General features: G+C 40.7%; 1 protein-coding gene across 3 annotated transcripts; it reads right to left on the bottom strand.

The window, feature by feature from the left end:
* Positions 1-3,508: 3,508 nt before the first annotated feature.
* LOC131365251 (synaptopodin) lies at positions 3,509-27,421 on the bottom strand. 3 transcript variants are annotated; one of them, XM_058408955.1, is made up of 4 exons: positions 27,288-27,421; positions 19,993-21,143; positions 9,084-11,116; positions 3,509-7,108 (listed from the first exon to the last, which is right to left on the bottom strand). In XM_058408955.1, exons 2-4 carry the CDS (start codon positions 20,186-20,188, stop codon positions 6,197-6,199), a joined length of 3,141 nt encoding a protein of 1,046 aa, XP_058264938.1. In that variant the 5' UTR covers positions 20,189-21,143; positions 27,288-27,421; the 3' UTR covers positions 3,509-6,196. The 3 variants fall into 3 exon arrangements, with proteins under 3 accessions (XP_058264938.1, XP_058264936.1, XP_058264939.1); XM_058408953.1 differs by having other exon boundaries at positions 27,195-27,342; XM_058408956.1 differs by lacking the exons at positions 19,993-21,143; positions 27,288-27,421 and adding exons at positions 16,001-16,123; positions 16,344-16,679.
* Between the last annotated feature and the right edge of the window lie 173 nt (positions 27,422-27,594).

The raw sequence follows: 27,594 nt of genomic DNA, 5'->3' as shown, positions 1-27,594 counted from the left end.
TTGTTATATATACATACATAGACATATATTTGCATATGCATATCTGATACTTGATTTTCAAGTTTGTTTTTTTTTACCATTTAAAATTTTTCCCTATATTTTCCTATACTTCTTAACTATATCCCCTATCTTCATGTCCACACATTTTCTTTTTTTACTCTTTCCTCTTTTATGTAAGACAGTCGTAAAAAGTATTTGACTACATGTCGTACTGTGTATGATTTCGTATGTGACAAATAAAATTCGAATTTGTTCAGCAGCCCCAGGGTGTAAAAGAAGCTGCAATGACCATTTCTGGCCTACAGAGGGCAGCAGAGACCAAACATCACAAGTCCATTATATTTACCTGTGCACCAACACCTTGTCTACTGTCATTTCTCTTGTATTATTTTTCTCTTTTAAATCAGTAAAGATTTCAGATCTAACACTTGCCAAGGAACTTCTCAGATAGTGTTGGATATTAATACAGGATTTATTCAATCATGGACAAGTCAAGGATGTCTTGAACACATTTCATGTGTGATGTCATGCTTGCATTTATTATGCTGCTGTTGTTGTTGTTGTTGTTGTTTTGTGTGTTTCCTACAGTCCTTCAGTAAGCGCTTTATCCTGCTCAGGGTAGTGATGGATCAGGAGCATGGGGCTATACACTGCATACAGGATGTGATTACACACACACACTCACACACACACACTCATTCACACTGGTGTCTCACATTAGGCATGAATATATTCTATAAACTGTTGTACAGAGCAAGATTGCAGTTGATGTCTGAGTGTGTGTTTACTCTGCTGCTGTGGATATACAGTTCTAGCACAGTCTAGTACATGTGTAGTGTATCAGCTGGAGTCGTGTTGCTGGGATTAGTACTAGTGATTAGTGACTCTACAATTATCCACTTTTGCACCCTTTTTATCAGTTAAATAAAAAGACAGTGGTAGCTCAAGTGGTTAATGCTGTGGGTCATTGACCGGAAGATCATGGTGGGAAGATCAAGCCCGACACCGCAAAGCTGCCACTGTTGGGCCCTTGAGCAAGGCCCCCAACCCACCTCCTGCTCCAAGATGCTGCACCATGGCTGACCCTGCGCTCTGACCTGTGCTCTGCCATCAACCCTCCAAGCATGGGATATATAAAGAAAGAATTTCAGTGTGCAGTAACGTATGTGAAGACAACTTAAATACATTTCTAGCTGAACCATATCATTCCCTCCCTCTACACCTTTCCTTCATCTCCCTTTCTATCAAACTACAGCCCGACAAGGTGGAAATAGAGAAAACTTCGACTTCACTTGACGTGACATGACTAGAATACCTCAGATCAGGACTATAATTAGATGGTAATTTAATAATAATAAGCATAATGATGGTGTTGTGGAAAAACGGAGCTGTGATTAGCTGTCAGTCACCTGCAGAGAATTAGCTGTTGATGAACGCTGAATTATTTCTAGACTGGAAGATTACACCTGGAGTGTGTGTGTGTGTGTAGTGGGTCGAGTAATTTGAGGGATTCTTTATTAGAAACAGCAGACAATCTATCAGTGTGTGTGTGTGTGTGTGTGTGTGTGTATAGGTGTGTGTGTGTGTGTAGGTGTGTCCCCTTGACGTGACAGACACCATGACTCACATTATTATCACGCATTACAATTATTCATTCCTTACTCGTGATTTTATGTGTTTTGGCAATGAATCTATCTCTCGTGCGTACCTTTAGCGCTTTCTGTATTTCTTTCGTTTTGTTTTATTATTTTTATCGTCCATCACAATCTTCCTTCAAAGGAGGTTATTCAGCTCGGTCCTTGTGTTCGGTCTGAGGTGGAAGAAAAAAAAAGCTTTAAAGCCTCGTGAAGGCTTAGAGCAGAACTTTCTGAATCTATGCCTCTTGTAAATATCTTTGAGTATTCCCATGTTTGGAAATCTCTGATTGTGTTCATATTTCTAGGTTGTTTTTATGTGGTGTTCATTGTCAGTGTTTGTTGCTGCCTTCTTGGTCTGGTCACTCTTGTAAAAGAGATTTAATCTCATTGAAGTTGCATGAAGATGACTGTTTATGTGTCTGTGTGTGTGTGTGTGTGTGTGTGTGTGTGTGTGTGTGGTTTTCTATGATTATCTTGCGCAATTTTTCACCCAGTGGAATTTTACAGTTATATAGAGTGCTGGACCTGTGATTGTGATTAATGTTTTTGAAAAGCAAACAATGATAATAATATCTGTTACACCACAGCGCTGTAAAATCCTTCATTCTGATTGGTCAGAAGGTGTTGTGACTTGTAGTGCAGAGACAACGATTTGCAGGATTATATTAACTCGTTCTAATAAGTTTTTATAGTAACAGTGCATTCAGAGGAACTTGTGCGGTGGACACTTCCCATAATTTAAGACTGATCATGTGTAGATTTGTCTGGATGAAACTGGAGCTATCTTGTATTTCGTGGACATTTCACGATCATTAAATATAACTAGAATAGCTTAATGTTGTTTGTTTCTAAATTAAAAAAAATTGTACTAGTTGGGAAAGTACAGCCTCCTGGTGGTCCAGCGCTCTCATTGCTCTGGCCCGGGTTCGATTCCCGGGCAGGGAGCTAACCTAGCCGCTGAAATGTTAACTCTCAGTGCCGGTCCCAAGCCTGGATTAAATGTGAAGGTTGCATCAGGAAGGGTATCCGGGGTAAAACCTGCGCCAAATCGAAACACTCAGTCTAAATGATCCACTGTGGCGACTCCAAACAGGGAGCAGCCCAAACAACAACAACAACTAGTTGGCTGTGAAAGTGCTGTGTTATGTATACTAATATGCTAACATAGCATGTATAACTGAACTAGCCTTAATAATTAATGAAAACAACGTTATTTGTATTCGGTTGTAACTGAAATCTGGTGTTTATGTAAATCTGCACATTAATATCACGCAACATGAACAGCTTGAGTTCAAACAGCAAATACAGAAAGTCTAACCTTTTGATCATTTTTATTTATTTATAAATTACACAGTATTTGTAAGAGCAAAAAATAGATGCTGGTTGCATATCTATATCCATAATAGCAAAATAAACATTAACTGCTAGAAGAAGTGCATATGAAGGCTGGGGTTGGTTTTGCGGGGGGTGGGGGGGTCTGAAAAGCTGAGACGATAGATACCCTGGTCCGAGGTGCCGAGGTGTCACCCTGCAGCTGGTGTTCCTGTCACTCAGGGCGTATGTGTGTGAGTGACGACTCAGTAATCTGCTGATGTACCGGTATATAGAGTGTCACGACTCCAGAGACGAAGAATCACGGTGAGGTGAGATGCGACGCTCGACGGGATTGGATGCTGATTTGATCCCGAATGCTTCACACCTCTGGCAGTTTTGCTGTGAGGAATGTTTCGCTCTGTCGTTACTGTGAGCTCGAATGAGCAATCAGTCTGCAGTCGGCTTACAGAAATGCCGTCAGTTCCTTCTGTGTGGTGGTATAATAGATGTGTTTCATGCATGCTTCTAGGGAAAAAAGTGCAAAAAGTGATCCTGCGTATGTAAAAAAAAAAATAAATAAACGACGAATATACTGTATGTGCTTGTTCAATCTCTACGACGTTCTTGATACTGAAAATCTGACTTCTCCATAAAATTACAACGTCCAAAATAACATTCCTATTAATGAAGGAAAGTCAGTTACAAAAATGCTGTGGTGCAGTGTGATATTTGGTACCTACATTCACTATCCGTGTTTATTTGGGTGAAATATTCCCTTAGGATGATGTTAAAGGATAAAAAAAAATCACACACAGTGTCACACCACATAGTCTTAAGCGGAAGAGAGAATGTTTAACGTGATGATCGCTCTACTATTGTGCTGCAATGCTTTTGGAGAAACCCAGATAATGCAAATAAACCCTACTATTGACTGACTTATTCACAAAGCAACACTTATCCAGCGCTGAGTAGGCTACAGGACCTGATTCTCGATCCGAATCACACGCATCATGTCCGTTTCACCTCGGGGTTAAACATCTAGATAGAAAATAAACATATATGCAGACTTTGCTCATATATTTGAAATCACTTACTGTAACTGTTCACTTCGCTTAGTCTGTCTTAATTTACTTCACTAGCTAACTATACACTACTACATCACGTTAGCTAGTTTTTAGCCTAATTGGCAGCACACTAGAGCTTCTATAATGTCTGATGGGTCAGCGAATATATATTCCTAATTTGTCCACCCCTGAGCACAATCTGAAAAGGTCATTTCGTTTTTGTCCATCATTTCCCTTTGCCTTTGAAACCTGAAAACATTTTGATATTGAAATTGAAGGCTAATATAAACGTGTAGGCACTTACGGAACGGTATTTTCACATTCGTCAGAGCATTCGCTGTATTCTTACCATCTTTCATTTTTAAATCCAACATACTACCTTCTAGACACCTTTCTACATTCACAAAATATTTGCCTTCTTATTTCCATCACAAGACTATAAACCTTCTGTTTCAATGCAAAGCAAGAGTCCGCATACGCTAAAACATGTGGATTAGAAGAAATGCCAAATCGCAATCATCCATCAGATTCGTATTACTGTTTGCTAAAACTGCAGTTCAGTAATTGTGTTTTTTAAAGTAAAGCCATCAGAATACTGCTTTTATAACACATAATCTAATTCATAGACATAAACGATGCCATTAAACCTAATCACCTCTCATTAACAAAACACTCAGGGTTTCAGAAATTGCTTTCAGCCATTTTTCTGCCGATCCATTCCTTCTACGTTTGTGTCAGACCACAAACACGGCCAGTAAACGACATACCTTTGACTCCGATTCAACACTGAACACAAAAACGCCAACGAGGCAAAAGGCGCAACTGAAAAACGATAACACTGCTTCTAAGGAAACATTTCTTTGGTCACCAGAAGCCATTGAAAAAGTCTTTGGTTAAATAGATCCGAGTAGATGTGATGTGCAGTCTGTTACAAAAAAAAACAACAACAAACAGTCAGGTGCAAGGCAATAAAAGCAGAGGTATTCAGTGCCAGGCTTGGGCTTCCCTTTTATTACATAGGCTAGTGTTTTTAGGCTCATTCAACACACCTGGTTCCACTCATTCCCATTGTCAAGTCCGGCGTGAGTGGAATCAGGTGTGGCAGAGCACGGAAAACTGAAACCTGTGCAGAAAGTGAAACCAGACTGAGACTGAATACCACCGATTGAGAGAATAAAAGTTTTTCCATTATTGCTGTATAAATCCAAGCAGATTAACATCATACAACACAAGCGTTGGTCAAATCCCCCAGCATTACATTCAGAATATAAAGGCCACTTTGGAATGAGAGGAAAAACAACTGGAAATAGTCTAGCTCCATTCTGTAGCCAATTCTTTCACCCATTCTCCATGATTACTAGATTGAGTCCATTCTTTTTATCTATTATATAATCTACTCTAGTCCTCTAGGTTTCCTTGATTCTAGTCAAGACTACGGTACATTCTCTAGGATCCCTCAGTTATAGACATTCCTCACATCCATTCTTAAGGATCCTTTGACTGTTTTTCATTCTCCCATCCATTCTTTGGGAATCTTTGGTTGTTGTTAGGTCTCCTGTCCATTTTTTTATGATCCTTAAATTGTAGGTCCATTCTTCTGTCCAATGTCTACGATCCCTGTATGTAGTACATTTTCTATGGTCTCTTGGATTGGTCTCTATGGTAGTGCATTCTCCATTCTATATGATCCCTAAATTGTAATCCATTCTCTTATTCTTTCTTTATCATCCCTAGATAGTCCTTGCTCCAATCCATTCTCTATTATTCCTAGATCAGAGTCCATTTTCTTATGGTCCCTAGATTGTAGTCCATTCTTCTGTCCATTCTCTGTGGTCCCTGGATTGCAGTTCATTCCCTTATCCATTCTCTATCGTCCAGTGGTCACCAACCCAACCCAACTCAACCCAAGTCTAAAACATTTGTCATGAAATCAGTCACTCTAGTCACTTATCTGTAATCTGTAATCCTTGTACTCATCTTGTCCTTCTGGTTTCCATAAAAAACAGTTCCAACATTGTGAACGGTAAAAGCATAAGCAGGTGTTATATCTGAATCGAGTGTGGTAAATGAAATTCTATAGGTAGGTAAGTAGGTATTCAGAAGAATAACAGATGACCACTGTTCTGTTCCATTGAATAGTCCAGCTTAAATCCAAATTCCATTCTACATTACGTCTCCAACCTACAGGTCTTCTGACATTCCACCTCTTTTGAGCCTCAAGCTTCCAGACCAGCCACGAGGGCAGGTATTGTAGCTGCGGACCCCAGGGGAACGCATTCCAGAATCTTCTGATTCCAGTGAGGCATCTGAATCAGTGAGCGACCGAGTAGTGTAGAGGCGCAAAGGGGACCGGACCATTTGTGTGGGTGTGGCAGGGGGGCTGGTGAATGTGGGTGACTGGGCACCTAGTGATCGAGACTGAAAGGGACTCTGAGATTTTGTCTCGAAGGGCAAAATTGTATTGCTCACTGGAGACATCAGGAGACCGTGACCACTTAGAGCACCGGGTGAAAGGCTGTTCTTCCGCTTGGCTGCATTGATGATGTTCTTGGCTAGGAGGCGGTGATTGGCCTTTGTGTCTTGAAGAGGGCTTGGGGATTGGCATCTGGTTTCCCAAGGTGGAGATACAGGAGTAGTAGCAGTGCGGTTATTGGTGGGCCGGGACAATGAAATGATGGAGACAGAACTTTTGAAGGGTTTTGGTGTTGGAGAGGAGCTGACAGACCGTGGATTTGGGGATGAAGTGACCGGGTTATGGAAGGGTCTTGGGGTTAGGGGAGGGCTGATGGGGCTCTGGACAGAACATGGCGTTACAGAGGAAGTGACTGGATTATGAATAGAGCCTGAGTTTTGGGAGCTGGCTATGGAATTATGGATCGACTTTGGTGGCGGTGAAGAGGAAACAGAGTTGACTGGGTTATGGATGGTTCTTGGTGGTGGGGAGGTGAACAGGGAGCTGCGCTGGCTGCTTGGGGTCCACACTGCACCTGGGGACCTGTCTGTGCTGCTGAGGCGGCGGGACACATTAGGTGTCCAAGGCGTTGGGCTGCTGCGGCTGTTGTACTGAGGTGCAACTGGAGATTCTTCCTTGCTCTGTTGATGGAAAAATAAAGTTATTATCAGAATAATTATGTAACTAAATCTGTTTGTTCATGTTAACCAGACATACATTTTGTAACTGAAGTTCTTTACATGCAAGTCAGTCCAAAAACTGTTTGATTTAGTGATTTAGTCAAAGGACACACCACAGCAACCCACAGGTACAAACAGAGATGAAGATTAAGCACCGTCAAAGCTGTCATTGCTCTGTGCAAATCCTAAAAGATCACAGCACATTTTAGTGTCTTGAACAACTGACACAACTCATAAAGAGCTTGATATTTACCCTTGCAAGTTTAATCCTAATTATAGCTATATACTAAGCTCACTCTGTATACAAAAAAATATGGTTACAAATATCCATGTGGTTAAATACAGTTTAATTCATGCCAAGCAGAAACCATGCTTGAATATTTTAAAAGGATTAGGAAGCCCTTAATTATACACTCGGAATAAATCCACGAAAACCATTTCAAATACTAAACTGCAAGGTATAGCAGGATTTCTGGAGCATTCTAGGTAAATATAGCAGGCTCTATTTATTCTCCTCTCCTCTGTTTTCTTGCAAAGCGAGCTTGCATGTCCTCTTCGGGTTACAAACATGCAGACAGCCAATGCTACTAACCTTTGCTGAGATATGCATTTGCACTGAAGAGAGCCTCTTGGGTAGGCTTTCACTTCCAGAAAACATTTACATCATATGAGGACAAGGCCATGGGTTGGCTTGTGTGTGGGTCAGTAGTTCTTCCCTAACACTAGTGTGTTGCTAGTTACACGTCTTGTGGTTGAATTTAGTTATGAAAATGATTTTGTTTCCTGCACAGATGACATGAGTTCAATAAGAAAGGCCAAAATGTCCATGTTGATATCTGTTTTAAAGGTTTTTATGGTTGATATGTAGTTTTTATAGATTCGAAACAATACAAAACAGTGAGAAAGAACGTAATTCAGATGTTAAATGAACATGAAAATATTGTGAAAATGACAAAGACTCCATAGAGCGTAGGTTGAGTTGAGCTTTAATCAAGGAGGAAGAAAAGAAAACACCAGAGAACAGTGAAATAAAGAGGAAAACTAGAATATAGAGAAGAAACTAGACATGGTAACTATAATGAACCTAAATGTTTTGTTTTGATCTTGCAAGACAACGCATAGTCTGCCTCTCTCGAGTCATATAAACATGCAGAAATAAACTTTATATGGAATTATTGTTTCATTGCATTATTAAAACTTGACTAAAACTGTCATCCTGCAGCTACAGTTCACAAGCAACCACACAGCATAATTACAAGTATACAGTTAAGAGATGTTGAGGGAGTATGCTTATTTCTTTCATGTCTGTGTGCTCTTATTAAATTACAAATCGTAGATCATAAACCAGAAACAGCATCTGCTAAAGTGCTTTAGAGGAACCTAGCACACTTAAGCTAACATAGAAATCTAGAAAGAAACAGCAAGAAAACATATAGCCATTTCAGCTAAAATGTATTTAAATGAAGCTGAGAGATCTGCCCAGGCTTTATTTAATAACAAGTCCTAAAATAAGATACAAATTTAGCGGAAGCGATAGTCCACAAGACTTAAAAAGGCTCTTTGATACCAAGCCGTATGCATCGGACCACCTGATGGTTATTGCTTTGCCATGCCAAACTGGGAAAATAAACTATAGCCAAACGCAATTCATCATTTAATCAGGGGCCGAAAGGAATCTTGGGAGCCTGGAGAGAATAATAAACTGTCTCAGTGTGAAAATAATCTATAGCGTTTATAGCTCTTTCGTTTTCCTGGAACCACTCCTGACATTTCTTCTGCCTGCTCATCAGCTATAACTACATAAAGAGCTCGGTTATTCCCTGTTAAGCCTCTGTGCATGTTTTGCTTTAGTCTGTTGAGAATACAGAGTGAACAAAAGCAGTGGAAGGTCTGGAAGAAGAGAAATAGACTAGAAGAAATAAGTTGGTTTCCACACCTGTGGGGTAATCCCAGCTTTCTTGGTTGAGAAGGTGGGCTTGGGTGCCTGGTTGACCGACTGAGGAGAAGTCACATGCTCAGGAGCTGACACATGGGTGGTCACGCTCCTGCTCACCGATTCCACAGGCATCATGGGTGGTGAGAAGCAATTAGCCGACCTGTAGGCATGTGAATCATACTGGGTTGGGACAGGAGTAGATGGAAGAGAGGTTTGTCTGGAGTATGAGGAGCTCATCACTACAGGTTTGGGAGGGGGTGCTGCTTTGGGAAGATTGTATACAGGGCCTTTGACTGGGTTGAGAATGAACAGGGATGAATTGAGCTGGTAAGGCTGGTGCCGGGACAGCTCCATTTCCACTCTGCTGCAGCCATTTTCTAATGCCGGGGTCTCCAGGACTGGAGCTGGTACTGGTGCCTTCGCTGGCACATTCTTTTTCTGTGTGGCATGCTGGGTTTTGACAGTCGTGGTAATCTCTGTGGAGATGTTGGAGGCATTAATCATAGCCTTGACACGGCCGGGCATGTTTGATGGATACACCCATGAGGGAGGCAGAGATGTGGTGGGAGATGGTGATCTTAGTCCCTCTGCATTTTCATGAACATATTTCTCCATTCTGGTCTGGCGTTTGGCAAACAGCTCGGCTCCTTTGCCGGATGCCTTGGTCAGGGCTTGCTCAGGCTTGTGCTCTGCTCTGGCTCGAGTTCTGGAGCTTTTCAGTGTTGAGGCCCACACTGGCACTAAAGCCTCTTCCACGCCACTCTCATCCTTGACCAGGAAATTAGAGGCCTCTGCCCCGAGAGCCATCTGCTCCTCTTCCTGATGTGTTTCTGCTGGTCCTCTGCCTCTTTTCTTCTCATCTGTTCCTTGGACCAGATTCAGGAGCTCTGGAGTCGGAGCTGATTTGGGCTTCTCCTGAAATGTAAACATCGACTTTCTGTTAGTTCGCCTACATCTGCCTTCATCTAGAATGCCTGTGCGGATGGGCGTCGTTGACCTGCTATCAGTGAGTAGCTGAGGGATATAGGTGGAGCTTGGTGTGGTTAAGGTAGAGTAGTAGGCAGGTGATGTAGGGGGAGACATTGCTGATTGGGGAGGAGGATCAGATGGGATAGATGGAGGTAGGATCATGTATCCTGGAAGTGGAGGGGTTGGGTATGAAGGAGCTGGAGGTGGAGGGGAGAACACTTGTCTGGAAGATACCGCAAAAGCTGGTTTAACAAATGTTTGAGGTTCCTGGCCAGGATATACAGTAGCAGGTGGTTCATACTGAGCTGGACGTGGAGGAGTGGAGTAAGTTGGGGTGAGAGGGTTGTCTGGAGAGAGACTGCTAGCTTCATTCGAGTTTACCACAACAGGAGAGAAAAAGGGCCGAGCTGTCCTGTTTGTAATGGACAACTGCTTCGATGCTGAGTCATCTGCTTTACTATTGGACTCAGTGCTGTGGCTTCCATTTGGGATGGCTCGAGTAGCCTCCAATGGGCTTTCATATGCCCCATTTAGCTGCACATCCTGCTCTCTTTCTTGGTTAGGATTAGGAACAGCAGGACTAGTGTCACCACCAGAAGTGACATCCTTCCCTGCCTCTCCATGCTCAGGAATCTCTTCATCCTTATCATTTACGGGGAGAAAATGCCTCTCGTGCACACTATCTCCCACTTCAGGGGTCACCTCCCCAACCTCCTCCATTTTATCTCCTTTACTGCGTGTTACCACGGTTGGCCACCAGAGTTGTGTTTCACTTCTGTGTTTTAAGTCTTTAACCTGGCTGTCAGTCGAGCACTCCCTGTTCCATGTTAATGCACTTGGAGAAGGTGGGTCAGGTTCATTGTGGGATTCTTGATGGCTTTCTTCTCCTCCTCCAGCAACACTCACAATTGTGAAGGCGTTCACTCTTTCTCTGCGGCGGTTGAAGAGCTGGACACCACGGGAGTTGGGATTTGATGGAATGGTCAGCTGTGCAGCAATGATCTGACTTCGTGTCCTCGCTTCTTTCAGCTCCTTCTCTGACAGACTGGCACTCCGTCCAAGATCTGCAATTACAGAAGAGCAGTGCAGTCAAAAGAAAATAAGATGTTATACTATGTCTGTCCAATGACTTCATCACTTATGCCTGAGGCACACGGTCTAGCCCACATGCAAAGTTATGTTTTTTTTTTTCAGTTAACAAGGAGCTTTGTGTGAGGTGTTTCTCAGCAAAGCTTGTAAATGTCCAGCTCACTGTGAACCACCAAACACTGACTATTCATGATCCTGGTGAGCTATATACTATTTTAAAACCCATATAATTGTTCCTGCAGCATGTGGATCTGATTAGCTGCTCTCGAACAGTGTTGGCCCAGGGTGATACATATCCTGGTTTGGTCCTGTTTTGCATTAGAGTGTCTCTGATGGAGGCCTGAGGACTCCTACGCTGTCTTTATTTTCATTATTCTCTCATTACTGTCATGAGAATTGGGGATTTGCCTGTATTTCAGCCATATGGGACATCCTAACAGCAAAGCCTCACAGCAAGTTAAAGATAATTTCAGTATTTAGCTCTGCAGCACATTCCTTGAACAATGAATTGATTCAAGACCGGCAATGAAAAACCTGTTTTAAAGAATACTATTATTTCTTTACTGAATACGTTTATTTCGCAATGATTGTTCAATAAAAAAAAAAGTCACTCCAGAAGCAATTATAATACTGTAAAGAGAAATTGGAAACCTTTTCAGCCCTATAAGTGTGAAACAACAAAAGACAAGCAGAATTTTGCCTGGCCTGCTTAGGTACTGTATCTTGAACCTGATTGGCTGTTACATTTTATGATGTAATAACACTTGTTTAATACTTACTGAGGTTTCTTCAATAAACATGTCAAAACTTAAAAAGTATGTCAATTACTATTATTGTTGTATTACTTATTATTAAGAATTTGTATTTTGATGCATATTTACATTACAGTGTATTGCCAAAAGTTTTGGGACACCCCTCCAAATCATTGAATTCAGGTGTTGTTTTTCAGGGGTTGGGCTTGGACCCTTAGTTCCAGTGAAAGGAACTCTTAATTCTTCAGCTTCATACCAAGACATTTTGGACAATTTCATGCTCACAACTTTGTGGGAAAAGTTTGGGGATTACCCCTTCCAGTTCCAGCATGAAGCAAGGTCCATTAAGACATGATGAGAGAGTTTGGTGCGGAGGACCTTGACTGCCCTGAGTCCTGACCTCAACCTGATAGAACACCTTTGGCATGAATTAGAGCGGAGACTGTGAGCCAGACCTTCTCGTCCAACATCAGTGCCTGACCTCACAAATGTGCTTCTAGAGAAACGGTCAAAAATTCCCATAAACACACTCCTAAACCTTGTGGAAAGCCTTCCCAGAAGAAGCTGTTATAGCTGCAAAGGGCGGGACAACTCCATATTACATTCATGTGCATGTAAACGTCCCAAAACTTTTGGCAATATAGTGTACATTGTTGTGTGCTACATATTACTTTTTCTTTCTCATGTAAAGTGCTTTGAAAATGGCTTTTATAATGTTTTAGAAGTATACAATATAGAAGTTTGTGCTCCTTAAATAGTTTTCAGTGATATAATAAACCTTTGCACGACATGTGAGGTGAAATAAGGTGAAATGTTGTTCTGTTTTTTCCAAAAGAAACAAATAACAACACTGTTACAGAATATGAGCCTCTGTTAGCATCTTGGCATAGCGGGATGTCAGACAGCTATCTTTCTGTTGAATATGGCAGCGGTTTTATTGCCTAGGCTTAAGCGCTGCCATTCCATTCTGCACAAAGTATTTCCTTCAGCATGCGGCTCTCCTCTCCCTCACTCAGCATTCCTCAACTACCGAGAAATCTCCCCACTCGGGTCTGTGGCATTCGCTCCCAGACACAGCTGCACCAGTTGCACCAGTGTCCTGACACATCTTTACACAACACACACTGCAATTAAAATTCCTTCAGCTTTAACCTTGAGAATTTGGTTTCTCTTTCTCTCTCTCTCTCTCTCTCTCTCTCTCTCACACACACACATCTGTCTTAATATTATCTTTTTAGGTAAGCTTCCTGTGACTGGAGTCATCGTTGTTTCTTTTTATAATGTCTTAATGTCAGTTAATAAAAGATTACTATGTGGAAAGGTTTAGATGTTTAAGCACATATATAGTAGTTAACTAGTCATAATTAGTTACTAAAAAGTGTAGTTAATGTAGAATACTGTCTATTTACTATTTTGCTAAACATAATCTGATCATGAGCTCAGCTTACTGTCTGTGTGTAGTATGTTCATACAGCATGTTCTCCACATGGGTTCTCTGGTTTCCTTCAACATCCCAAAACATGTTGCTAGGTGTGTGAACTGAGTGTGTGTATTGTGTCATCCCATCCCATCTGACCAGTGTTCCCACCTCACCTCACCCCACCTCCCACCCAGCGTTCCCTGGAGTCTATCCACTGGATGAACTCTTCTCACTGAAGGTGAATAAATGAATGAATGAATTAATTATTATAGTATTTCCTATATTTATATCAGTTCTCTCGTACGTTCATGTAAAAGTTTAAAAAGTTATGGTTATAGTTACAATATATGAATACCGATTAATTCCTGATGTACATACCAAATAATTGAACGTAATTAAATAAATCCTTTTTTAAAAATTTTATTTATTTTGAAAAGTGAGATTTATTGCTCAGTCCAGTGATACCTAATACTATGACTAATAATAATAAATATAAATAAATAAATAAATAAATAAACAAACAAACAAATAAATATATAATAATAATTTTTTTTTCCAAAAGGCTTTTATTAATATATAGTAGACAGATTAATTATATAGTTTTACATACCTATTTATATATTTTTTATTTTTGATAGTGTTTGCTATTATTTTATTGATTTATTTTTAAAATTTAACACGCAATATTTAGTATTATTAAAAGCTATAAATTAAAAGTTATAAAGTTTATAAATTAAAAGTCATGAATAGTGATTAATTCCTGACGTATATACCAAATAATTGAATGTAATCAAATAAATTATAATTTTTTTTTATTTTGTTTGTTTCAAAAATTTATTGCTCAGCCCAGTGATACCCAATACTATGATTAATCATATGATTAATAATAATAATAATAATAATAATAATAATAATAATAATAAATTTACAGACAGATCAATAATATCTGTGTACTAATCTTCCTGATCTGAGTTTCACGCTGACCTGCAGATCACTGAGTGAGTATCAGCTGTGACAGAGTAGACGCCTGACTTGAGGGTATTGACGATGTAAGTGTTGTTAAACCCTTCAGTGCAAACACAGTCTGTTTCCTTTACACAGCTCTAATTGATCTTGCATGTAGCTCTGTGGGAGGTGAAGCTTTTATCCCTGAAAGCTCTGCATGGGATGTTTGGCAGGACAGCGTGTGAGTGGCTCTGTCGGTCCGAGCGAAACGCTGACTTATGTCATGCAGTAAAAGCCGACTTAAATCTTTCCTTCAGGACATTATGAGGAGGTTTAGGCAGGGTCAGACGAGCTTCTGCATCGAGGCAGGAACGTGACTTCTTACCCTAATAAACCCTACTGAACACACACACATACACACACACACACACACACACACACACAGTCAAAGCAAGGCATGCAGCAAGGAAAGGGAGAAAAAGAGTGAAGGAAAATCTGATACAGTGTTCAGACAGATAGATGGAGAGAAACAAAGGGAGAGGGATGGATAAAAACTGTGAGTCATAAAGATAAACAGGGAACGAGGGAGATGGAAAAAAAAGAGGTGAAATGGGAGAAAGACATGGAATGGAAATAGAAAAAAAAAGATGGATAAACAGAAACAGGAGAACAGAGAAAAGGAAAAGAAGAGATATAAAAATGTAGAGAACGGAGAGAGAGAGGGATTGAGAAAAGCACAGTGCGAGGGAAAAGAGAGACCGATAAAGACAGGAGTCATAAATCAGGAAAGAAGAGAAAGAGGAAATAAGGAGGGAGAGAGAGAGAGAGAGAGCACAGGGTTCATGTCTCATTCTGAAGCATATGGATGGACAGAGAAGAATATGATACACCGAAAGAAATGAAAGAGAAAGAGACAGAGTAAGACAGACAGAAAAGAAAAGAGAGTGATATAAAAGAGAATTGAGACAGAGATGAACAGATAGAGGGAAGTTAAGCGAACAAGAGGCAGAGTGAGACTAAAGGATGGATAGAAAAAAAACAAAGTGATGGATAAAGACAGATGTTTACTTCAGGTTGTTAATTTGAACCTTGAATCAGAAGAGGGAGAGAGAGAGAGAGAGAGAGAGAGAGAGGAGAAATGCAAGGAAAAAAGAAAAAAAACACCATAAAATATAAAATGGGAGAGAGAGAGAGAGAGAGAGAGAGAGAGAAGGGAAAAGAGATGAGAAATCCGAGACAGAAAAATGGAGTGAGAGAACACGAGCGAGAAAGAGAGAGAAAGAGAGAGAGTGACATATACATAGAATATACAGAAGTGGAGAAGTGATAAAGAAGAGATAGAGAGATGTGAGGGACTGATAGACACTAATAAGAACAGAGGAACAGAGAAACAATGAAAAAAGATGGAGGAAGAGAGATTATACTGAATATTTCAGATTCTCACTCTGAACTAGAGAGAGAGAGATAGAGAGAGAGAGAGAGAGAGAGAGAGAGAGAGAGAGAGAGAGAGAGCAGGGACATGCATGAAAAGAGAGAAAATAGAGAGTAAGACAAAAGACAGATGACAGGATTGGTGAGACAGACAGACAAACAGAGAGAGAGAGAGAGAGAGAGAGAGAGCAAAAACTACATTAACGCTGCAGGATTATGGACCATTGTGGAGAACATACACCTTCTGAGACCTTCATACCTTCTCATACCCTCAGACCTTCATACCTTAAGAGACCTTCATACCTTCATACCTTCATTTCTTCTCATACCCTCAGACCTTCTCCGTTCATCTCAGATCCTCTCTTCTACACTACATCTAATCCACACTGACTTCACGCGCAGCTTGCACATGACCGTTAACGCGTCTACATCCCCTGTCAGAAAAACAACAAAATCTGTTTTTTTTTATTAAATAAACTAAACAAACGTAGTCACTATAATAAAAAAAAAACACTGAAGGAATAAACCTCTAAACTTTTTATTCAGCTTTATTCATGATTTATTTTCTCCTCCTTGTCCGCACGCGCACTATCTGACAGAACGTTATAACCGAGAGAGAGAAAAAAAAACTCCATACAGATGTATTTCCCTTACCGTGATTAAAGTCCGGTGTGTTCTCTCTTTCTCTCTCTCTCTCTCTTTCTCTCTGTCTCTCTCTTTCCTCTCGTCTGTTTTAAACTGCTCTGTGTCCGGTTATATTCCAGTTATAAGTCAGCTCGAGACTCAGCTCACGCCCTCTTTCAGCGGCTCGAGCCCGGCTCGTGTTTCTCCTTGCTGCTGTTCAGCTGTTTTTAACGGGTTCACGCTCGATCCCAAACGCCTCCTTGTCTTAAACCTAGTGCCCTTCATAGGCTGTAGCACCACTACATTCCAACTCACGTAGTGCAGTAATGTAGGGAGCAGAGAGGCGTTTGGGATTCGACTCTACTGTTTCACAGTATTCAGGATTACTTAAAACTGGAATAAACGTCTGTTTGTTAGATTAGAATGTGAATTTAGCATGATGCTCTACACTACATGTGTCATACCGGATGTGGCAACTCTATACTTAATAAAAATATAAAATAGTTATAATAAAATCAGTATGATTAATATTTTGGAATCTGGAAAGAATTTGAGTCTGAGATTATTAACTTTGGGAATATTTGGTTTAGGTTATTAGAGTTCAGGGTGTGGTTTGAGATTAGTGGTAGTGTTTAGAAATTGGGGTGGGATTCAGATAATTAGTGTAGAGTTGAGATTGAGAAATTGGGGGGCAGTGGGATTAAGATTATGATTTTTTAGGATTTAGAGTTTGGAGGGTGTGGGATTGAGATTATTAGTGTTGGAGTTTAGAGTTTGGAGGGTGTGGGGTTGAGATTATTAACTTTGGGATTATTAGAGTTCAGGGTGTGGTTTGAGATTAGTGGTAGTGTTTAGAAATTGGGAAGGGATTAAGATAATTAGTGTAGAGTTGGGATTAAGATAATTAGTGAACAGTTGGGATTGAGAAATTGGGAGGGTGTGGGATTGAGATTATGTTAGCGTTTAGAGTTTGTAGGGTGTGGGTTTGAGATTATAAGTGTTAGGGTTTAAAGTGTTGGGAAGGTCTGGGATTGAGATTATAAGTGCAAGGGTTTAAAGTTTGGAGGGTGTGGGATTGAGATTATTAGTGTTAGCATTTAGAGTTTCGAGTGTGTGGATTAAGATAATTAGTGCTTTGGTTTAGAGTTGGAAGGGTGTGGGATTAAGATTATAAATGCTGGGGTTTAGAGCTGGAGTTGGGATTAAGATTTTTAGTGTTAGGGTTTAGTCATGGAATTTACATTATTAGTGTTTAAAGATGTTGTTTTTATGTTTGTTTGTAGATTTAAAATTGAGATTGAAATTATCAGTGGTAGAAGGTTGAGATAAAGAGTAGCTGGTTATTACTTTTTGGATAAATAATTGGGTTTGAAATTGGGATTACTGTGCAAAGGGGTTTGGTTGGGATTCATCTAAGTGATGGGGTTGCAGATAAAACTGACATTATTTAAATGTACAGGGCTGGGATTATTTCTGTTTTCTTTAGAGTAGGGAATTACATTCACATCTGTGTGTTCGGGAGATGGTTTTATCCAACTTACAGGAAACAGGATCGAATGCACCTCTGCAACTGAGCCCATGAGAGTTAATGTTCCTGCTTCAGAGCTACTGGAGTTAAGAGCTGACTGGATGGCAGCAGTTTGCAGTGATTAGTTGTTTAACTCTGTGCCACTTGACTGCATGTTAAGCTTTCAGGAAGGGAAAGGAACTTCCTCCTCTGGTTGAAAGAGACAGACGAAGAAAAAACAGAGAGAGAGAGAGAGAGAGAGAGAGAGAGTGAGGAGTTCTGTGAAAGAGGACAGATGAGACAGTGATGATAAGTGAGGAGGGACTGGAGACAGTGTGTATGAGAGAGAGAGAGAGAGAGAGAGATTAAGTGATGGAGGGAGGGAACTCTCTGAGCCCTAGGCAGTAGTGCAGTAGTCAGGCTACAATGTGGGTGGAGTGAGAACTTTTCCTTAAATCAGGAGAACTCGCAGTGCTGCAGCCTTAGGGAAGGATCAGAGGTCAGATTATCCTGTCGGATGTTGTCCTTCACCAGACCCACTCCCACAGGATTCCACATGCGTGTGTGTGTGTGTGTGTGTGTGCGTGTAAGAAAAGAGGAAGAAAAAATGTTACTTAGGGTTTTCCCCATGCGTTCCTACCCACAAAAATCTTACTTTACTTTAACAAGGCTAAATTCAGAAGATGCAGCTGTGAATCAGATGTCGCTATGTTTACTGCGCTCTCTGCATTTTCTAATCTAAGATCTGATTCTCAGACGCACCAGGGTTGGCTTATGAAAACACATTCGGCTCATCTGGCTGGACCGTTCCGCTTATGAGGGGTTTGATTCCTAATTAGAAACATATTACTTTATGAGAACACGTTCACTCCGAGTCAAGTGGAGTTGTTTTTCTTTTCCCGCGAATGCGAAAGTACAGAGTTCGGATTCACATGACCGGATGTCAGGTCTGTTTAATGTGTTTAAACGTCTGGACAAAGGCCAAAACATAAGACACAGTTTTAGCAGGAAACACAACAGGTTTATATACTATATGCTACACTGTATGAACATCTTATTCCATATAGAACGAGTAGAGAGAAAGAGAGAGTTTATGCATGTCTTTTCTCAGACTTGTTTAAGTTTGTCTTTGGGGTTTTTTTATGGCTGGAATCTGTCTGGGACCAATATAACATGAGAACATCATCTTTTGTCTCCAGGTCTTGCGTGTAACGCTCACCAACTGACATGAGCATGAAACACAACAGCTGTCAATCATCTAACAAACAGCTGCGCAATGTCTATAATGCAGGGCTTCTCTTAACGCTTTTCCCATCTGTACAACACCCACGCAAGAGTGAATGCGACGAGGGTGAGCGATCATCTGCGTTCCTGATCATGATTCCTTCCAGCTAACTCTTTTTGGCTCTTATATTATGGTCAGTGGTTCTGCGGCATGGGAGAGTGAGGGCCATTACAGTATTACAGGACAGAAAATGTGCCTTTTGGCCACAAGGAAACAGATGTTAATGTTTAACGCTCTGAAGTTTGACCAGCGAGGGTGTGGGGATGGAGATCTGTTCTCTGTTCTCATTCCTGTCAACCACAAATGTGACTTTTTGCTGATAATGACATATCCGTACAACTGTAGGAAACTTTAAGAAGTCCAGCCATATCTGGACCATATCAACTCGCTCTGATCTTAAAGGTGCATTAAGTAAGATTTGTCTTTTTTGCCCCAAGATCTCTAACAAGTAGGTAGGGTTTGACTTTTGAGTGATTTACACCCATGAAGCTCCGCCCACAGTATCTCAGCTGACCCCTGTAGCATTCCAGTGACTTTAAAGCTTTTAAAAAAACATCTATTGCACCTTTAACAGACAGCCATGTTTTTGATCACTGATGTGATTTACTTGAATGCACCAGTTCCATCAGATACATTACCCTTCTTTCTCTAATGTCCAGACAAATCTCAGTAACTACACTGATACTGAGTGCCTCTAAATGTTTTTAAAGATTCTCCCAAATGGAGAGAAGACAGATTTCCTCTATATTTCATCGTAAACAGAGCAACCATGTCACAGGATTTGCAAAAGTTTCAACCAAACCTGTGTTTACTTACAAAGCCACTTGGTCTTGTCGCAAGCTCACCATCTAAGAGGTAATAAACAAGAAACTGAAGTAAATATTTACTTGTTTTCCGTGCTGGGTGACCAGTGCTGGAGGTCATCATAGGCTTTGCTTTGACCCAGCTGTGCTTCTCTTGTTCCCAGGAATCAGTTCCACTCCTGTCTGTATTTTCCTCACATGAGATCACGGTACCGTGGGGTGTGGTACTGTGTCCAGTCCAGCTGATCCCTCTCCTGACAGGGTCATGTCCTCTTTCCATCTCTCCAGCTCAAGAACTTTGAAGAGATTAAAACAGCAAAGGTTGTTGGTCTAGAGGGTCCACTTTTTTTTGTACGTGCCTGGGCTTGACTAATGTTTTGTCCCTTATGGGTGGTCAGGATGGCCAGAAGGGAGGGTTTTAAGTGCTGCTCTGCTTTCAAAGCAAAAACAAACCAGCAAAATCAGAGCTTTAGCTTCAGCCTGGCAGTCCTTTTTAGGGAACGGTCCATTACGCAGCAAGCCAGAGATGGACTTTTACTTTCGGTGCCACATAATGTTACTCAGATACGAAAAGAAAAATCCCATGAGATTCCTTCAGACGCACACTGGACCCGTTCCAACGGAAAGCACCCAGAAAACAAATTTCACAATTTGCGATGTGCTCCACTGCAGATGTGGTAAAAGCTTAAAGAACGTCTACGTTGCTTTTCGGGTTTGTTTTTCCTCAGCGATCCAGACATTTCTCTTCCTCTCTTTCTTCTTTCATTCCCCAAACACTCCCCTGCTCATATATCACAATCTCCACGAGGCAAGTCACGGTTCTCCAAAGACACACAACAATGTCTCGAAAGAAAGGTGACGTACTGTAGCCTGCTGTAATTTCATTAGAGCATGAAGGGACTATTCATCGTAAAAGGTCACACGATTTTCCCAGCGTCGCTGTTCAAATAATTCACATAGCAAGGATTTATTATTATTTATACATGATGTTAAACATGTTATACATGATGATAACTCTGTAACAGTCCCTTTTATACTGTCAAATTGCTGACAGAAATCTTCTTGGGTGGCTTTGATGAAACTCGGTGTGTTCTCTCAATCAGTTGGGTTTATTTGCTCTTAGGTGCAATGAAACAAAGCTGAACTGATGCAGATGGTTTCTCCAGAATGAGCCTGACGTTTTGACCTTGCCAGGATATTGAGATGAACTTGGTTTCCCTTTAATCCACTCCCACCTAAAAAAAAAAAAAGAAAGAAAAGGATATGGGCTGTTAGACCGATACAGCAATAGTAAATGATGAATCAGGAAGCATGATTATCTGAACTTGTGGGCTGTGGCGAATATGGCTTTGCTTGATGTTTATTAACATTCATTTTTTTATCATTTCAAAAAGGACACCACTCCCACTGGAGTAGCAGTGGAAAAGAATGGAATGAATTTCCGACTCATGTAAAAAATGTACAATACAACAGTCATTTCCTCTTGGATTATTAGCAAGGAGAAGGAAAGGGTGTCAAAAGGAACAATGTGTCGCCTCAATTAAAGACCGAAACATGACAAAGCTTTATTCCTTATCGTGAAAGCAGGGAGGGTTTCCAATCCAGAGTTGAACATGGCCCAAGAATGTGCCAGAAAAGTGCTAAGCCCTTTGACTTCTCTTATTCACTCAGACCCATGCTTTTAGAGGCAAAGTTTCAGGCTAAGGGGGAAAAAAGGGAAGAGAAAACAATCCACAGGGCGTAAATGACCTCTAACCTGCACTACGGTCTCCTGTATCCTGTTGAACCTGAGCCTGAGGGTACGTGAGTTTACAGAGGTGACATTTATCACAATCACCTCTTTTCACATGCTTTTAAAAGCAGTTCGAACTTATACATAGAGAGAGAGGAAGAAAGAGAGAGGATTTTCAGGCTCATGAGATCAGACACAACAGCATTAGAGCGCCTCTTTGTGCTGTTATCCCTAAGCAAAAGACAGTCGACTCAAGCAATTGACCACAATGGCCTTCAGATCAGTGCTGTCTGTGAGTTCTCTAGTGTCAGAGAGTGAAGAGCAGCTGTTTGTTGAGATATATCATTAGGAGATGAGACCACTCGTGGAAGCCATTTACATTTATTTCTTTGAGATTACAATTTAAAGGTCAAAAACTTTTCCAGGAGTCGAACATCTTGAGACAGATGTTCAGAGAGGATTTTGTTCAGAGTTCTATGCTTAAGGATGCGACATTAACATTTAAGACATTTACCAGACATCCTTATCCAGAATGGCTTTTATACTACTTAAGTGTTAAAGGCCTCGCTCAAGGGCCCACTGAGCTACCACTTCCCATTGGTATTAATTAGTGTGTAGACTGTTTGTTAACAAATGTTAATAGTATCTTAGCATTTTTAACTATTGGGGCAATTATTTGGATTTTTCTAAAAGCAGTGCAATGAGCATTGCTGCCCCACATCTCCAGGGTTCCTGGTAGGACCCTGAGCTCTACACTGTCTGTATACAGTTTTGCATGTTCTCCAGTGTCTATGTGGGTTTCCTCTGGGTTTCCAAAAAATGGTAGGTGGACTGTCTAGTCTAAATTACCAATAGGTGTGAATCTGTGTGTGTTTGTGGTGTCCATTCCACCATTCCATAGTGTTGAAGCCTCAAATGCAGGAAAGTTTGCATTTGTTTTTCTTCCCAGTCCATATTACCGCTTGCACCACCTCACCCTGCCCCTGATAATTTTTCTAGTGATCCTGTTCTCTAGGTGAGTTTTAAGGTGTATCCAGAACTGATGGTGTCTTGGGAACCATGCGTATGAGCAGAAATACACCCTGGATGGAGCAACCACACTCACAGCCACTTCATCCATTTCATTCCCACCTTAGTCAACCTACTGACATGTTTTGGGAGGTTACAAGAAACCGGAGAACCCAAGGAATACCCATGGGGAGACTATGTAACCCAAACTCCATCTAGGCAGTAACCCAAGCCAAGTTGACCCGGGAAGCCTGGAGATATGAGACACCAGTAGTACTGACAGTAACATTTCCATGGGTTCCTGTCTTTTTGGACACACTGTATACACACCGACGGACATACATTCACAGAACAAACCTATGTTAGATTCTTTGAAGAGCAGTAAAGTTATCATCTAATGAGGTGTTCAAATACCAAAGCTTACCTGGCAAATTTTATTCATATTATATAAATATTGTACACAAGTTTGGTCATGTGTTGTTTTTATAAATATCCCTGATGAGGTTTGGATGAAGAGCCCACTATCACATTGCGTTATGCAGTCTGTATTTGAATAGTGTTTCTTAATGGCTTCTTGGATAGTCAAGGGTTTGTTGCTTATCTCAAGAAGCACCAGATGGAACCAGATATGAAAAGACTCAGTCAAAGAATCCTTAAGAGTTTTTAGTTTATTGTTTTGTAATCATTGTCTGTTCATCCATTCATTTGATGTAGCACTTATCCTACACAGGGGTACAGGGAGCCTTGACAGTATCTCAGAGGACTCAGGGTACAAGCCAGGGGACACCCTGGATGAGGTACCAACTGATCGCAGGGCACAATAACACACATTCACAAATTCTTTGGAAATATGGACAATTCAGGCATGCCAGTCAGCCTGCAAGGCATGTCTTTGGGCTAGGAGAGGAAACCAGAGGAAACCTGTTGAAGCCTGGGAAAACATGCAAGCTCCCTGCACACAGGGTGGAGGTGTGAGACATATGTGCTAACCTTTTACGCCATCATGCCCACCCGTAATCACTGTATGAATCGATATGACTTCACCTGCCAGTATTTTCTGGCTGCTTTTTTAAAGCGTACTTGCCGGAACCCGAGATCTCAAATCTCACTCTGTAGCTCCTTAACTGTAATATCCACACCTGCAGTGCTGATATTTTTCTCAAAGTCCTCCAAAGTCCTTGTATCAGGACCCATCAGGAAGGCGATAAGGTAAATAGTGGAGGTAATTACTCATCTCAGAGCCTGCATTGAGTGCGTGAGCCTTATCTTTTTTGTGCAGCAGAAATACATGTCTGTACGGTGAGCTAAGCTGTTTGCGCTCCAGCTATTTGTTGTTACTTCACACACTCGTGAATTCACGCTGCCAAAAGTGCTCCGCCTGTACAAGCCCATTAACTTCGCCTAATGATTTGGACGTGTCTGATACGTGCACCTTTTCTGATTTATGTTCTGTCTGACATCACTCTAATGGTATACATGTTACAATGTAGTGTGTGTGTGTGTGTGTGTGTGTGTGACGAGATGGTGGCTGAATGTGGTTTATGACAAACTTGGCTTTAATCTCCTGGATCCATTACAGGCTGCTGGGCCAGGATCTCATTCAGTCATGTACAATGACTCTCTCATCTACACACATACACACACACACACACACACACACACACACAAAGCCCCTTTCAACCACCTGTAAATGCCTCAAAAAATAATTTGGGGGTTACTCTGCAAAGCTGGCATTCCTTGCCGGTAATGTTCAGAGAGCTCGTGATAACCGGCATGCCTCGGCTCGTCCGTGATGGTGACAGATAACCAAAGCGCTGAGCTCCAGACTTCTGAAAAGCTTACTGATGATGGTACATACTACCTAAGGGCAAAAGCAAGGACACAAAGAACCAGGAAGAAATGATCTCCTACTGTTAATAGGAGTGTGTACAACATGCATGTCCCCTGTAGCAAGACAGCGTACGTACAGGATGAACATCAAATACGTCAAAGTAAATTCCTGGTTAAGCTTTCGGAAGAAAAGGAACATTTCCAGGAAATTTTTTACAAGAGATTACATGAGCCATATTTGTTTAAACTGTCAAACCTGTTGAAAGAATTTATGAATTAATATCTTAAGTATAGTATGTGTTCAATCTGAGCAAAAAAAAACAACAACTTTAAATTGGTCACCAAGCTACATTGAATGAAATCTTGGCCGATTCTTTAACAGACTTTTCCGTGATGGAGTGTTACAGTGCAGCTGGATGCAGAAATAGCTGAATTTGCTTCTGGACAGGTTTGTGTACCAGTTTGACCGGCTGGTTTTCCATCCTTATAAATCATTATGTGTTGGTTTTAGACCAGAAAAAAATAACAGTAGACTTTTGTCTTTCTTTATTTTTAAAAAAATAGTATTTAAAAACTCTTTTAGGTTTAGAAGGAGCTAAACTGATGGGAGAATTTTATATTCAACATATAAAATTGTAAAAAAAAAAAAAAAAAAAAAGAGAGAGAGAAATTTATAACAGTTTTGGATTTTTTATTACAATTTCAAGATAATTTTAAGATTTTATTTATTTATATATTTTTTACATTTTATTTTATTTTATTTTATTTTATTTTATTTTACTGCAGTTTATTTTATTGCAGGATACAAGTAGCCGGTTCCTCCTCAGACTGTGTGTATGAATGAAAAAAATATGAAAATATAAAGAATAAGAAAAAAATTATAAATAATTCTAAGTAAAAATAACAGAATTATTCAGAATGTGCAACTGATGTAAAATATATATATATATAAATATATATATATATATACATATATATATATATATATTTGTATATGATAAAAATCTTTACCATTTTCCATTAACATAATCTATTTTAGTAGAAGTTTAAAATAAGTTATTTTTAAACACATTTCAATTTTACCCTTATGTCATGATACAATGTATTGGACATATCGCACATCCCTACAGTGTAATAAAGAGGTTTTTTTTTAAGAAAAAACCTGTAGTCTTCTGGTCCAGGAGTCTTGTTTGTGTTATAATGTGCCTCCTTGACTCCGCCCACTTCTCAGTCTGAGATCGGTAAGCTCCCAGTACCCCTAGATTCTCCTCTACACATCATTTCCTCTGAGGAGGAATATCTGTCCAGAATCTATCCACTCGGGTTCTTATATTACATTACGTTACATATCTGGTATTCAGCAGACGCTTTTATCCAGAGCGATGTACAAAAGTGCTTTGAAGTCTCTATCAGTGAATACATCAACACTGGTTCAATAGGTCACAGACTTCCAGGACACCGTCAGCCTTACAACTGTGCCGGGAGCAGTATTTATTTTAAAGAAACGTATTCCCTTCATGTCACATTAAAGCACTTTTACACCCAACAGGTTTAGAGAGAAGCTTCTGATGATTGGTCTGTTCTTGTTTACTGCTGCAGAGGAGTGATGAAGGTGATACCAAGCGGAGGCAGATGCTCAGTGGACCATCTGCCTGCTCTCCTGTTTAAGTCATTATGGTTGCTAAGATACGGCGGCAGCCACTACGCAAAAAACCTACTGTTACTGCACTGCACTGATCCTGGTTCTGCTATTACACACACACACACACACACACAGAGAGAGTGAACTGTGAGTCTAATGTACCTGGTTCTGTTACTGACCTAAGAGACATACTGTCTACACACACACACACACAGACATTAGCATACCTGGTTGTGTTACTGAAATGCATACTGTCTACACACACACACATACACATACACACACACACACTCACAGAGTGAGAGAGAGAGAGAGAGAGAGAGAGAGAGTCAAGATGCTGATTCTGACCTAACACACACACACACACATACATTCACACACACATACATTCAAGATACTAATATACCTGGTTGTGGTGCTGAAAGGCATACACACACACACACACACACATACACACACACAGAGTCAAGATGCTGGTTCTGACCTGACACATGTATGCACTAACACACACATATATACACATACACACACATTCAAGATACTAATATACCTGGTTGTGTTACTGAAAGGCATACTGTCTACACAAACACACACACACACACACACAACACATGCAGCTATACAGTATCTGGTACATTTTACTGACTGGAGGCACAGAGCCAACTCTCTCTCTCACACACACACACACAGGCAGGACAAAGAAACTTCATTTTCTCAGGGCTAGGAATGAACACACAGAAACACACAGAAACACACACTGGTACTCCTCAGTGCTACTGTCCTGAGAACAGAAACAGCAACAAACACAGACCCTAACTGACACATAACTCCAGTTTATCACTGATCTGAGAACAGCTGCCACCCGGCAAACTCCTGCTTATCTCCAGCTGAGTGAGGAAGAGGCTCAACGAGCCGAGCGAGAAATATTTATGAGACCTCCACACAGAAAATAAACACGTGCTATCTTCTCTGATAGCTACACAAAATACACAACCAGTACGATTCAACAGGTGATGCAGGAAGCTGTGAAGATTTTAGAAGAAATTTATTATTAGCAAAGCAGACGTGACTCACCTGTACTCTCCTGGGCTTCACTGTGAGGAAGTGTGTGTATATGTGTGTGTGTGTCTGTGTGTGTGTGTGTGTGTGTGTGCTTTCTAGACCCACCTCCTTTTCTCCTCCTCGTCACTCTCTTTCCAGCTCTCTCATCCTCCGTCTCATTCTTTCTCCTTCTCTCTCAGTGTTTCCCTCTCGCTCGTCTCCTCTCTCTGGGACTGAGGAGAAGGGGGAAAGGGGGTGTGGTCGCACCGCAGTTGGAACACAGAAGGCTCTTTGTCTGGCCCCTTTCATATGGTTTCCTTCAAGTATGCATACTGAACTCATTATTCCATTAGATATATTTTTCACATATAACTCCGAGAACTCTTTATCTTGTCCCACTCCAGTTCTACCTGACTAAAACAAAGTACACACA

This window comes from Hemibagrus wyckioides, linkage group LG14 (assembly GCF_019097595.1).
Source record: "Hemibagrus wyckioides isolate EC202008001 linkage group LG14, SWU_Hwy_1.0, whole genome shotgun sequence".
Lineage (NCBI taxonomy): Eukaryota > Metazoa > Chordata > Actinopteri > Siluriformes > Bagridae > Hemibagrus > Hemibagrus wyckioides.
This window is presented reverse-complemented; position numbering and strand designations above follow the sequence as displayed.

What these genes read in the sequence shown, in the direction of transcription:
- LOC131365251 (XM_058408955.1), bottom strand. Translation starts at nt 20,188, where the DNA reads ATGGAAAGAGGACATGACCCTGTCAGGAGAGGGATCAGCTGGACTGGA. An exon ending in TCACCCAGCACGGAAAACAA is followed by an intron (nt 11,117 to 19,992) that starts GTAAATATTTAC and finishes CTGTAATTGCAG; the next exon opens with ATCTTGGACGGAGTGCCAGT. An exon ending in AAGCTGGGATTACCCCACAG is followed by an intron (nt 7,109 to 9,083) that starts GTGTGGAAACCA and finishes TTCCATCAACAG; the next exon opens with AGCAAGGAAGAATCTCCAGT.